General features: G+C 39.7%; 1 protein-coding gene across 2 annotated transcripts in view; it reads right to left on the bottom strand.

The window, feature by feature from the left end:
* The window catches only part of SEC24B (SEC24 homolog B, COPII coat complex component), a 48,567-nt gene extending 34,116 nt beyond the window's left edge, over window positions 1–14,451 (bottom strand). The window contains exons 1-3 of one of the 2 annotated variants that reach the window (XM_039379874.1): window positions 14,216–14,451; window positions 8,370–9,077; window positions 1,867–2,052 (exon numbers count right to left, since the gene is read on the bottom strand). In XM_039379874.1, the coding sequence (XP_039235808.1) occupies window positions 1,867–2,052; window positions 8,370–9,077; window positions 14,216–14,333 (1,012 nt within the window). In that variant the 5' untranslated portion in view covers window positions 14,334–14,451. The remainder of the gene's footprint in view (window positions 1–1,866; window positions 2,053–8,369; window positions 9,078–14,215) is intronic. The other variant, XM_027736447.2, reaches the window with a different exon arrangement.
* Window positions 14,452–14,939: the final 488 nt, after the last annotated feature.

Here is a 14,939-nt window from a genome sequence, read left to right as displayed (position 1 = left end):
CCAAGTAAACAACTAGAATTTTTAAATTCTGCATAGGAATGCGCCGATAGAGCCTAAAATAATGAAATCCACTTTAAAAATTAACTCCAATTGGTTTTTCAGAATGCTTTCGTGCAGACAACAGTATTCTATAGTACTTAAAAAAAAAATCAGTCCATCTAATCTCTTCATGAGAAACACACTTGGAATTCTAACCCAGAAAAATATTCAGTATGTGTGTTCTATCTTTTCAGTACGTTCATTTCCACAAATAAATTTACCACGTTTAACTGCTGTTTAAAAAATATTACAAGAGCACAGTATGTATTTCAGACTCCTCAAATGAAACTAAGGAAGAGTCTGAAGTCTTCCAATGCTCATAAAACCATACGTAAACATAGAAAGATACATGTGCGATGGCATGTAAATGGATTTATTATTGATTATACTGATGTAAATAAAACTAGATCAATACAAACTCCTGACAACTTAACTTTATAAAGCTGACATATTGTTGGTTTTAAAGTGTGCTCATTCAGCTATGTATTGCATTAACCTTCAGTTAAATGGAAGCATTTGAACTTAGAGAAGAATTCAGCAGTGACCGCAGTGAATTGTAGTTACTGTACCAGGTGTTCACACATTTTACAGGAATCACTGCAAGAACATACACATTGCAGGTCAAGGCAATCACAGTCAAACAGCTAAAATCCTTTTTCTCATTAGAAACATGGTTTGCTATTTCTTTGGAAGATGAAGCAATATATTTTTTCTAGCAAGCACACCTACAACACAAATTCTACCTATCACCAAAATCAATCATAAAACTGTGCAAGAACCACAGTTCCAGAATTTGATTTATTTTTCTTAGAATGGTACACTGTACATAGGACTTTATAGCAATGAACAATTATTTTTTTTGCCTGTAAGATATACAGCGATGATTCACAGAAAACTTATATTTTCCATTCCACCAGAAAAAGAAGGAAATGGAATAAAAGGGGTAATTTAGATATTTATGTCAGAGGATTTTGAAATTTAAGAATAAAAAAATATGCTGTGACAATCACACACCATACTTTTGAGAATTATTTTGAACATTAGACATATCATATTTTTCTGGATAAAACTAATGCCTGCTTCCACCTCTCACACAGAGTTCTTTACCTATAAGAATTTCAAATTCTGAAATTATCAAGAGAAAACATGGACAAAAATTGTGCAGTAAATTAGATTTGGAATACTAGATACAGAAACATATAACAATCAAGAGGCAAGTCAAAACATCAGTCTAAAATTAAAATGACTGAAGAAGGGTCAACACCCAACTGATTCTTTGTCAAGATGATACGAACATCAGAATAGGAAGGAGCTTGTACAAAAACTCTCTTTTCCCATAAGAACTCTTGCAGCATCTTTTCATGGGCGGTTACAGCTATGGAATAAAACAATTCTATCAGTTTGAACTTAATACTCAAACTCACTGTTTCCCAGTGCAAATTGCTAATTTACACTTCATTTTTCAATACAGACTAATTACAAAAGCTACTTTTAAGACCACCTTCTAAGAAGTTAAAGTAACGAGCAGCTTTTTAGAAGAATAAGGGAACTAAAAGAATGGTTTTCTGAGCAGGAGACATGTGAGACTGCCAACAAGACAAACAAGCCAAAGACAACATATGGACAAATAAAATCAAACGGTAAGTGCTAAGAGAAGCTAGAACCAATGTGACGTAGAACAAGAACACTAAGGGAGCCTGATGAGAAGCAAGAGATGTGCTCCAGTCGGACAAATACAGAAAAGCAGCAATAAAACTTCCAGCATTCACGTGTGCATGTGGAACAGAGCAGAAGTCTGTATTTTAACTTCCCATTCCCATTTAGTACCTTCCTGAAGGGCCAGCTCTGGTGACTGTGTAACAGATGGTGAAGATGATGGCTGTGAAGAGAGGCTTGGAGCAGGTGACCTTACTGACGAGACCACAGCAGAGGAAGCAGATGTTCCAACCCCAGGCTTGGTAAATGCAACATTCTGGCTCACTGAGTGCACGGGCTGTGAAGAATCAATGCCACCTGAAAACAACAGCAGAAAGCAGGAACCCTTTGTATGTACTTGCACAGACAATTACACAACACAAGCAATCATATTCGATTTCACAGTAACTACAAAAAACAGTACAGTACTTCAAAGAGAGATGCCTTCAAACAGTATATATGGACAGGTTGGTTGCTTTTAAAAATTAAATACCTGTAATGCTAAAACTCCGTTATAAGGAACAAACTGCTCTGTCAACTAACAGCAAAAAGGAAAGCATGATGTAGTAAGATCCAGACTAAGCAGAAGCTAATTTTTGATACATGCCCACAACTTTATGCTTTTACAAGTTACTCTTCCCAGTTAAGCAGAATGTAGTCTATCTGAAATAACTCCCCCTCAACATCCCTCCCACAGACAGGAAACCTCAAAGTCTGTTGTGCAGCAGACCAGTACTCTGCCTCCTTCATATTGCTGGCACTTTGCAACTTTGGTACTCAATTATGAGACCCAGATTCCAAGCAGTCTGTTTCAATCAACCCTGAGTACTCCACAGAACTTCTGATGTGTTTTAGATATCTGGACTAGAGACAATCTGCTTTAAAAAAAGACAGATTAATGCTTTGAGAGATTTGACACAGTTTGGTTGAAACTCCTATCAGGTAAGGACAACATAACTTCATTAAGTTATCTCTTAACTAAAGGTCGTTCTTTGCTTAGAAACTGAAAAAATTCATATTATGTGATTCTTTCCAGAAAAACTCTGACAGACCAAGCTGTTAAAAATAAGAACAGAAAGGAAATGGTTTGACCAATAATACTCAGTAAACAGACACAGAAATTAAGCAAGAACAAAATTCACCATGTACTCATTAAAGTTACAGAATTCACTAGAGGATGCAGAGGTAATATTAACTTTGCTTCCTCTGCACATAGAGTTGTGTAGTTCATCGAGTCCCTGACTTTTCCTTTAATAATGGAGGTGACATCTGGAAGAACTTTATGGGCAGGTTGAAGTTGTTGAGGTTTCCTTTAGAGGGTGAAGAAGTGGCTTAAAATGATCCTCCTGTTTTTCTTGTTTACAGTCAAAATTAACAGCAAACATTTTCACTATCTTAATGGAACTTTTATATATTTTGCAATTTTCAAATACAATGCTGAGCCCACATGCAGTCTTTTCACAAGTGTTATCAAAATCAAAATTATGTATTTTCCCAACATACATACAATTTTCTATGAAATGTATTTTTTAATCGAAATGTACTTGCTATAACCTCTGTTTCTACACATTGTCTTGCAGATTTTCAACGGCAGCAACACCTGTCAGGCAGAAATGTTCTTATTAGAGTGACTACATAGCTTTCTCAAGCGAGATATGCAATTAAAACAAGGGAATTTCTTTGCCACATTAACGTGCTTACCCAGGCTTTGTAGCAGAGAGTTTTCTGTAGGGTTACGGTATTTTCCATACTTCAAGTCAATAAAGCAGCGCTTGCAGCACTGCTGTAAACAATGCTAAATGCTACAATATCTGTGTCACACGTTCAAAGCCAAATAATAACTTCCTGCCAAATACTATTATCTATTCTCAAACAAAGGTTATCCAATATTCTTCAAAAGTACATGGATTTTTAAATGTATTGTAAAAAGAAGTTTTTAAACTCCAAGCAAAAAAATGTATTCTTTTCTCTGTACAAAAATCCAACTTGCAAAATTACATGTTAAACAGTATTTGAAGACTGAAGTTTTTGAAAGCCATAAGTAACCAAGGAAACACTCGGACAAAGTTAGTACTTAAAAATACATTGTTGGTAACTATCAGCACATGAAATAATCTATGGTTAGAGAAATTACGCTATCAATTTTTTTTCCTCTGGTCAGTAAGATGATTGCATGTAAGTCTATCATATATAAGTACTGATCAATTTAGGATGCCTTATTTTAGCTCAAGACAAAGCTACACTGAACACCAGTTTAGAGTACAAGTTTCCCATCAGCTTATCCAGGACAAACACAATCAGGCCATAAAACATTCCCATCAGCTGATACCACGAGAAGTCAAGGAGTTTTGTCAGGCTGTGATAAATATAAAATCCATTCTCAGTGACACAGTATTTTCTGTTTTTCACATTCAACTCCTCTCCCCTTCAGTGTGCACTTATGTTTTCCCCTTATGCCTCTCAACCATTAACATCTCTTGCACTAATAATGATCAAGTATAAATACCTACAGCTAAAAGCTATGTTACAGAAAGAATCTGCATAACTGGGCAAATTAGCAGTGCAATTCGTCATTTTTCCCTACACATCATCACAAAGTTGTTGTTTAATTTCTCACATGAGACCTACAGGTCATAGCTAAACAGCTTATCACCACAGTATCTTCTCAAATTTTCAGAAGAGATGCAAGTCATCCTTTTTGAGTTGCTCCAGCTGCAATCTTGATTTCCTGCACCCAACATAACATACAATTTCTAGTGAGAGATGTACCACCTTCCTGCAGCTTGTTTTTTAACAGCATTCTATTTCCCCGACTTTGCTCTGTACTGGCTGCAGTCCTTCCCCTTTTTTCAAGCACACCTGTATTAGCAGATTTACAGGATTATAGCCTGCATTCCTATGAAACTGGGGCAGCAAGGACTTTACATCCTGCTCTGACATAAGGGGAAGTATGCGCACGAGATAATGAAATTAAGAGCGTCTCCTGCTCAAGCAGACTGTCCGTGCCAGGATGCAAAGAAACCCATACCAGCCACCTGCAGGAGGAGTTCTCCATCTCCCTCTCCTCAGGGAGGAGTCCAGTAAAATTTAGGCATTCCGGCTGACATCCATGCTGACTTGGAAAGTACCAAGAATAAGCAAAGTGCACCGATTTTAGCTGAAATAAGCTGGAAAAACATTAAAGAAAGCTACCGACCTAGAAAGACAAAAGGCCTAAATAATACAAAGTATGTTATTTACATAGCATAACAACACTCCTGGACAGATTGTTACCAACACTGTTCTGCTGAAATACAGAATTTAAAGCTAAAGGAGGATGAATCTGCAGGATGAAACTAGTTTAAACCGCCAAGGAGGAGAAAAATCTCAAATTAGAGATATTTATATTCTACTTTATACTTCCTAAAGCAAAGAAAATTATCTTCACTGGCTATTATTCCTCAAAAGCAGTCAAATTCCAGGAAAAAAAATAATCTTAAAATAAATTTATTTTCTTCTAGTGAAATCTCTGCAAGTTTCACTGAAAATACTTCAGCTATTTCAGATAGGGGCTGTCAAAGTTTTAGAAAAAGATTTTGTTGCAGTTGTATGTCCTTAGTACGTGACACACAGCAGTTCAGGGGTTTGATCTTAGCAGATTCAGCATTTTGGGGACTTTGCAAGGCCATACATAAAACTGGATTATTAAAGCAACGAAATAAAGTCCAATGCTCACGACTTTTTTGATTCAGGTAAAATATAATTCAGCAATCAAACAACTTCTGAAAAACTCTTGCCAGCCTAAGTTTCCTAAGTAAGTCCTGTTTGAACACACAGATTTTATTAAAAACACATCATTCTTCTACATAAAGAAAGTTTCACTCTCCTCACAGATGAGAATGCTCACTGATTGCACAAAACTGCTACTGAAAAATAGCTTAAGACAGTAGTATTCTGACTGATAGTCCTCCTGTGATTTGTTTATTTATAATTCAAGGCTTATAAGGGTTCATCTTCCACAGCATAGAAGAAATGATGGCAAACTGTTTTATTGGCACCCTGATTAATAGTAGGATACTGTACCAAAATTTCTTTACAAAAACAGTCACAGGCAGCACATTTATGAATTTCAGTGTTAACTTTTCTTTTTTTCCAAGTAATTTTGCTAAAAACTGCACACAGAACAGACAGCAACTGTTTTCCGTCATTGTTTCCTTCCTGGAGAACAGCAGGGACGATGAAATACTCAGAAAAAAATTCCTTCTGACAAATCATTCATGATTTCTTTATGTTCCTTGTGTATTGTACTCGGACACTTTCCAAGGATGTACAAGAACTGGCAAGTAATTTTCAAGATCTAACTCCTTTTTTTTAAAGGCTGCAAACAATCAGAATACTATATATAAAATTACTCCACCCGAGAACAATAAGACTGCGCTGGGAAATATTTAAGTCAGATATCATGGGAGGCAGTTTGTTTAGCCACAGAAAAATGGTTTAAAACAGTTTCAAGCGTTTAAAATGTAGTAATAAACCTGCCCAGCTCTTCCTTCAGCCTAGCTATCAGTTGCTATCTTTACTTGTTCTTTCACAGTCAGTAAATACAGAATCATTTGTGTGCTGAGGTTGCACCAGGATTCAGAGGGAAGAGAAAAAAAATTATTTTCCAGATAAATCAGTTCCACAATCCAGTCCACTGTGCAAGCTTTTATGTCCACACAGGCATGCTTGCATCAGCAGCTTTACAAGCTCAGGAAGAGTCTGAGCATGGTTTAACTATTGATGCCCACGGTCTGGCAAACAAACCGAATACTGCAGTGTTATTGAAGTAAAACAAACAGTGGGTCAGTGTTTATTTTCATAACTGCAAAGTGTGTATCCATTACACACCACTAACACAGCCAATTTTATCATTAATTCTTTGAAATTCAAGTGTAATATTACTACATTTTCTTGAGGCCATGCACTAACTCAATCACCCAGTCAAAAGCAGCACTGAGTGGTTCAGAAATAAGACTATCTATTGTTCATATTTCTCTTCATGGTCTGATCAGCTCCACTGTTCCACCTTTAAAACAGTTGCTCCTCAAGAAAAATATTGCTATGAACAAACCACGGATTTCAAAACACCTCCAAAGGAAATAAAATTAATAAGCATTGAAATTAAAAAGTTCTGTAAATGAAACACTAACAGTTTGAACAAACAATAAGTTGTTTTCATATATCTACTGCAAATTGTACTATTCTGGAATTATATCTGCATTCTGTGAAGTCCAGCTGCAGATTCTGCATTCAAAGATTCAATTTTTTTGGCCAGAGTTTTAAATCTCCTGTCCTTGAAAGAATTCATTTTTATGCTCAATCATGAAATGCCACTAACTTCAGAAGCTTTTCAAGGAGTTCCCTATTTTTCTTTTTTAATCCGTATTTTGTTTCATGGTTTTAAAATATTGAAGAAAATCAGACAGAGCCCCTCGTCAAGACAGAATTCAAATCTACTAGTATTCAAAGTAATAAAACTGACCTAAGGATGACACTCTACATCTTAGTCTGGGGCAGGGGAAAGTAATATTGAAACCAAATTCCAGCTGTGGATTGAATGAGCTTGATTCAAGCTTAATTGCTTTCCCAGACAAAGCTTTACCATCATCAAGGCCATGTTCTTTCCTAAGTCCTTGGTCTTAGAAAACCTCAGCTACAAGAACTCCTAAAACAATTTCAGTGTTACACTATAACCTGAAATATGTAGCACAAAAAGGAAACATTCTACAGTTCTTTTAGTAGCAAGCCATAGTCTGGCACAGTATAGAAGTCAAAACTGCGTGAAGTCAGAAAATTCCCAGCGTAGAAAGAAAACAAGATTCTTCCTGCACGTGCTCTTGCTCTCTCAGCTGCAGACCAAGATGTTTCAACGTGGAGGCACTCCCACATCTCTGTTCTTTTCCATGCTTCCTACTAAGTACTACCTACCTCATGAACTTGTACTAAGTTTTCCTATAAACAGAAGCAAGGGTTGAATGTACTTGCCCTCAGCTGGCACCTTCACAACTTCATTCTCTATAGCATCTCTCTATTCATCCATACTAATACCATTAAGTTGTTGCTTAGAACACTCAGCTACAACTTCCTCGTTTAAATGCTTATCAAAAATATTAATTAAAAAAAACCCCAATTGCCTCCAAACCCATGTAGGGTTCCACTTTTTTCTGAACTTTGTGAAAAATGCATGTGTGTTCACTTGGGCAAAATTTAAAGGAACAACTTAAATAATGACTTAAAAAAATTATCTAGCCAGAAAAGAAAAAAAAGTATCTTTGTGATTAACTGACATATTTCAGAAATTATACATTCGTTCACAACTGCATGAAAAAACTCCCTTCCGAGGCCACTCACATGAAAAATACACCAATAAACTAAAAGCATCCTCTAAATAGTGTATCTATCTAAATTCTGTATCTCTCAATAGAAACATGTAGCTGCTATTGTGAGGACTGAGGTAACCAAATCAGAAAAGCTTCAAGAATGAATAAGGACAGAACTCAAAATTACAATACAGAATTTCACATAGTGAACAAGAACAAGCCAACAAAAGCACATGATTACTGATGTCTCCCAGACAAATCTGGAAGTTCACTATCCTTCAAATAATACAATACCTGTTTTGATTTGGTTGTTTACTTTTGCAACGGATCCAGGGAGATTCCTGCAGAGGTTGTCTTGAACAGACTGGGCAGATGAAATAGTTGATAAAGTTGTATTATATCCCGCAGGAACATGCTGTTGAAGTGAATGAGGTACAGATGTACTCTGGCTAGAAAAAGCATTTGTCTCTTTGAACTGTCCAACAGCAGGTAGACTCTGAGAGGTAAATGTCTGCCCATATGCACTGCCAGCAGCCGCAGGAGGATAGGAAACACTAGGATACATGGCACCAGAAACCACGGGCATGGCATAGTGATCAGAATTAAGGGGAAATCCCTGAGATGCAACTGAAGAGCTGACAGAAGTGCTGTAGTGATTATCAAATGCTGAATATGACTGCTGAGCACTCATATGTAAGTAAGATGCAGATGATATTGCTCCTTGAACAGGTCCGTCACTTGCCCCCCCTGTATGGGGAGGAGTTTTGTTGTACAACTGTTGCGATCCCTGTGCATTCAACACATTGCTACCCACAGAAGGTGTCATAACATTTTGTGCTGGTGCTGAATAGTAACCAGGGTAGTAACTGGCTCTATACTGATGATCCAGATGTGAAGCAGCAGCTTTATTGGGCACTTGGGAATAGTGTCCTGAAGGCGCACTGTAGTTTGGAGGATGTGAGCCATAGCCAGGGGGAAACTGCATCTGACTCTGCACAGGACCTGAAAGAAGAGAAAATGTCACATTCATTAAAGGTGCATCTGCTAGTAGTGCCAATGGACTCTGTACTTGAACTAACAAACAATTTGTTCTGTCACTATTTTTGAGATCAGTTCCTATCAGCAGCAAGAGAACAAACCAAGTATAACACATGAAGATACAATATTTGAAATAATTTGCAAACATACACAGAAGTAGCAGTAGAATGGATTGCTTCCATTAGCAAAGGAGGTTTCCACGCCAAGACTGTTTGCCTCCTGCTTGTACTTTTAATATTTTTAGGAGGTTAATACTTAAACAAATAGTGGGCAACAGTAAGCACCAAACTGATACTTCTAAGTGTCCGAATACAAGGGTATGCCTTAAAGAAACTGCCTGAATATGGAAAATGAAAAGCTGCAATCAAACCAGTATGTAAATATGTAACAATGGAGGTATTCTTCCTTACAAATCTTCAATATAGTGACCAAGACTAAGTGCTGCAGGGCAGTTATATTTGTCTTTTATGTTCTTACGTATTATGTTTTTGGGAAAACTGACTGTCATTTTTATGAAACTACAGAGTATTTGACAAAGCACGTCATTTCAGTTCACTGCCTGATACTTACATCAGGCATAAGAGATGTTGACATCAGAGAAACTGACCTCTGTTACCTCTACAACTAATTCTGCAACATTACAGGTTAATTACATACTGGTCCAGCAAGGGTCAAGTAAGTGCTTGTTTCCTAAAGACCAAATGTTAACTATGTCCAAGCTGATTTTCTCATGCCAAGTGATCAATGGTAAATCTGGAAGTTCTTCCTCATATTCTTTTCTTAATGCTATTTTTATTTTCTGGTGAACCACAAATGCATTTGTCTGGATAACTTACTTCCTGAAAATTACCAACCCTTATTGCTTACATCAAGCTGAATGACTACGGTGTTATTTCCCGCCCCTTGGTCAATAAAAACACAAACACAGCACTGGCCCACTCACAAATTAAACAGCAGTTGGGGTAATAATGAATAGTTGACTACCTCCTTATATTTACAATGATTACGAACCTTAAGCATTACTTCTCGTCTGAAAATTCTGAAAAATCGCTGTTGTCCAAGTAACACCCAGATGTCCTATGATTAACTTGCAAGGCAATTTTAATAATGAATTTGTTAACAGACCCCTATAAGCAAGGAACATACTGCCCAAAACTGCTTTCTGATAAAATTAAAAATGCCCTTTCATAATTGACAATGCAGGAAGTTGGGCAAAGAGAAAGGAACTAAAAAAATGCAGAACAGTAACTTGGACTGCTGGCTAAAAAAGACAGAGAGGCACTTGGGAGAAAGCATAAGGAGCTTAAAAAAAAAATTACATTCAGAGTTTTGAGGAGAGCATGTAGCTATGCTCCTGATTCACCTTTTTCTTGAAAAAGTGGGAGTTGCTCCACACAGCTCCTAGTTTTTTCTCCTTTAAAGGATAATGATTTTGAGCGAGCAGGTCATTAATGGCTACATGAACTTTGCCTGACTTTTGACCTGCATTTTAAACGTCTAAAAGAGCAAACTCAAAAATACACAACTTATGTCTGTTAAGGCTTGCTGCTCTAAGCTGCTATGACAATTAAGGCGGCAAGAGAAGGTATTTTATCTGAGGAGTCTGTGCATTTGTTCTACTAAAATATGCAGAATAAACTAACTGAGCGGGTATAATTTAGAAACTGGTTTAGAAGCACCTGACTTCTAATAAGAGGTTGCATGTCAAATCATCTACTGCAAAGTCTTCCAGTATCTAGCTCTCATTTAACAACACACACAATAAGTAGAGATTGAATTATCAATACAAGATATCAGTCTATGCATCTAGAATGCAGAGTCCTTTCTATTCACACTTTTAAGTGAAGAAATACCTATACATTTAAAAGCACACACGAGTATAAATCCCACAAAGACCTCACTAAGACAGGTGAGCCTAATATTTGAAAAATATTTCTGATTTCAAACGGCTGGTCCTTTGAAACAAGTTTTACAATTACCGATGATAGATTACTCCCTTTATTTGAAGTGAGTTTTTTGTCCATTTGATTATAAAGAATGTGAGCAGAAAGTAATTTTTGTACTGCAATTAGTAGCTGAAGCTACTAATGATGATTAGATAATTGGTCAGTTTTCAACACTGGAAATAGGGATGCATCTTCAGTATAATTCTGAAATCTGGTTAACTGCCCAATCCGTCATGACGTCTCAGGTAATCCACCTTCTTCCCTAAACACCTGACAAATATCTCAAAAAACTCCATGAAAGAAGCTGAAAAACTTAGTTGCATACAGAAGGTGTACTTCTAAAACATCATCTCTTTAACGAAAGCTGTGAACCTCTCCTGCTACAGACAAATGAATACTTTAAATAATCTTATAATGTATAATTACATTGACATTAACAGGCGAACCTCAAAAACCTTAATATTTTCTAAGGGAGGGGAGAGCCGCCATACAAAAACCCCCCAAACCCCCCAAAAAAAGCAGCAGTGCTATGGCTATACTGCTATGTGAATTAGTAAATCTTTGCTTGCTAGTGTCATGTCTGGTTTTTACATCCACACATTCCCTCAGCTGAATAATTTAGCCATCTGCCTCATACCCTACCTGCATGTAGTCTATGTGTCCTAGAGCACCAACTTCCTTTCTATCCAAGAACACATGCTGGCTTTCTGAAACTTTTAACATCCCTTTATCCACCTCCAGAGAAGGCTCCCATGGCTTCCTCACATGTCCTTTAGCGATGGAGAGGGGGCAGAACTGCTGCCCCTTGTCAACTGCCGGCAAACAAAGCACCAAATTCAGCCACTGCTGAGCTATCCCAACAGCTCAGTCACCAAATTGATGTCTACTCCTTCATTCACCCAGCTTCCCATTTCCACAAAATATTCAGGGATTTCCTATCTTTCACATCTCTATTCTCTTTATTAAATTTAATGAAACTATCCAAAAGATCCAAAGTCAAAGATTTCAGTACAGGATCAAACTGAGAATGTTGTAGGAGAGAAGGAAAAAATAATAAAGTACACACAAGAAGACAACTTTAAAAACCCAACAAGACATCTAAGTTATACTAAGCCTAAAGTCTCCGAGGATCTCAAATGGACTTGGTCATTGAACCAGGCGAAACTTACTAATAACAAAACATCCTTTTTAATACCACCATATGTACAACAGCTCACCTGCTTTCTGCGAAAAGCAGACCCTCTTTCATCAGACTGCAGTAAACACAAGGCTTTACATGAAAAATTCACATTTTATGAAATTAAACATTCAAACATCCAAGAGGATGCACTAGTATTTTCCTTCAGCCAATACAGAAATAGCTCACTTCAGTACTTTGCACTTAAACTCCATTACAATGATGTAAAATTAAATTTCAAAAGCAATGACAATCTTCTTTGTGAAATTTTGTTTCTATCAGACAGAATGGAAAATTCTACTACAGTCTTCTTCTGTTACTATTCCCCTCTACTGCCCGCCCTATTGTAATTAAAAAAAAAAAAAAAAAAAGCCTCAAATCTTGTGTTATAACTTCAGAAGATTAGTACTACAAGAAGACAGACACACCATGGAATGCTATTGCCAAATGACACAAAATGAAAAATTCAGTTATTGACTACAAGTCATCAAACACACACCACTAAGACATCTTAAAACCACAGAAGCCAAAGTTATACAATAAAAATTCAAGACTATTACTGAAGAATGTATAAATGTCTCAGAATTACAGAAAAAGTGTTTTGAAGTAAATAAATGTCTACTCTCTGGTTTTACACAAGCTGTTTCTAAAAATAATAGCAGCAACATGGGGTTAATTAATTAAAACAACAAACAGTAACGATGGCTCTTTAAAATTACTGTTTCATTAAGCTTAAAACCCAAAGAGAAGGTATGTCAGCTTCTATTTGCTTCTGTAAAACACACTTCCAGGTTATCGATGCTGTAGTAGCTGTATCCTGATAACAGTATGTTTTTTGATTAAAAGCCTCATAAATTGGCATTTTCTGAACCATTTTTACAAAACTCAGCATTACAATACCAGTTTGGACACAACCGGGCACTAGTATCTTAAAATCTACCGTTTAATTACCTTCCTTTTCATCCACTTCAGTGAACTCCCCAACACCTACTTTATAGGCATTTAAGTACTTATCACTTAGCTACCCTTTTGGAGACGAGAAAAATTCAGGAGTAAAAAATTCTGTAGGTCCTTACCCTGCACACTGATCTGTTCAGAAAAAACACCTGTGCAGAATACAGCCAAGCTACAAAATAAAGGATTTAACAGTATGAGCTAGATCTCTGTTGCAAACAAGAGGCCAAATTTAGATACCAAACCAACATTACATGGAGAAGATGATCATGCAGGGATTTTGAAGACTTAATGTGGTGTATTAATAAAGAACTGATCTTATAGTGCACCAATTTAAAAATGAGGAAGTGTATCCTCATTACTCTCATTCATAGCACAGCCAGTCTCACTACCTCTCCTTCTGAAATGCGAGTCAGTATTTTGTGACTTTAAACTATTTTGCCTTTGTTTTTCAGTGACCCACATTTCACTGGCCCAATGCTGTTCGCTCAACTCAAATTCCGGGATCCAGCTGTGTGAACGCCTACCCACCTACTACTTTTAAGTTCATAAACAGCTAGGAAGCGAGTACTCTCATCCAAAATAACGCGATTTTCTGCCCGTTCTCACGCTCTACAGCCAGCGCCGAGGCCTGGAGGTGCCTTGGCCTCCAGAGCATTCCTGAAACGCCACAAAGCAGGCGCCACGGCACAGGGCAGATCCAAACCCGCGAGGAGAGCGAAGCGCGGATCCCCTCTCCTGACTCCGTGTAGCGAGGCGGGGAGAGGCCGCGCCTTCCCGACTTCTCCCCGCACGCAGCCGCGGGCCCCGCAGGGGGACGCGCCTTTCCCGAGCGGCCCCGGCGAGTCTCGCTGCCTTTCATCCCAAGAGCTTCGTTACGGGCCGGATCCACCGGGTCCGGGCCCCTCCCGCCCCGCCGGGAGGAAGAAGGGGTGCGCAGCCCCCCGGCACCCCTAGGAGCCTCCCCCCGTGCGGGCGCAGCGCCGCTCTCCCCGGGGCCGCTCCCGCCCGCGCCGGCCCCTCACCGTTGTGGCAGTGGGCAGCGCCGCCCGCGGGGGCCGCGGCCTCCCGGGACCCGCCGGGCCCGACCGGGGAAAACGCGGCGGCGGCGGGCCGCGGCGGCAGCCCGGCGGGCGCGGACATGTCTCCTCGCGGCGCCTCTTCACTCCGTCCCGCTTCCCTTCCCCTTCCTCTTCCTCCTCCTCTTCCTGAGCCCCGATCCACCGCCGGGCGCCGAGCGAGGCTCCGGGAGCCGCGGGAGGGCCCGAGCGCCGCGCGAGCCGCTGCGGCCCGGAGCGCCGCCGCCCACAGCGCCCCCTGGCGGCGCCTCCGCGGCCCGCCCGGCCCGGCCGGGCCCGGCCCCGGGACGGGCTCCCCGCGCCCGCTCCTTGCGGGGACCCGCCTGAGCGGCGGCGAGAAACGGCGCGGCGGGGCCCGTCCCGCTTAGACTGCGGGTGGTGGGGCCGCACGCCCCATCAGCGACCCTGCGGGTGCGGGCGGACAGGCCAGGGGGAGGGTGTGGAGAGGGAGGTGATCCTGCCCCTCAGCTCAGCCCTGGTGAGGCAGAACCTGGAGTGCTGTGTCCAACTCTGGGCTCCTCAGTACGAGAGACATGGAGCTCCGGGAGCGGGTCCAGTGGAGAGCGATGAGGAAGAGTGGGGTACTGGAGCATCTCTCTTTCAAGGAAAGATGGAGGGAGTTGGGCCTGTTTAGCCTGAAGAGGAGACAACTGAGAAGGGACGTCATCAG

This window comes from Pipra filicauda, unplaced genomic scaffold (genome assembly GCF_003945595.2).
Source record: "Pipra filicauda isolate LSUMZ 115617 unplaced genomic scaffold, ASM394559v2 scaffold17_size4572894_pilon, whole genome shotgun sequence".
NCBI classification, from domain to species: Eukaryota; Metazoa; Chordata; class Aves; order Passeriformes; family Pipridae; genus Pipra; species Pipra filicauda.
The sequence above is the reverse complement of the archived record's forward strand: the minus strand, read 5'-3'. Positions and strand labels throughout refer to the sequence as shown.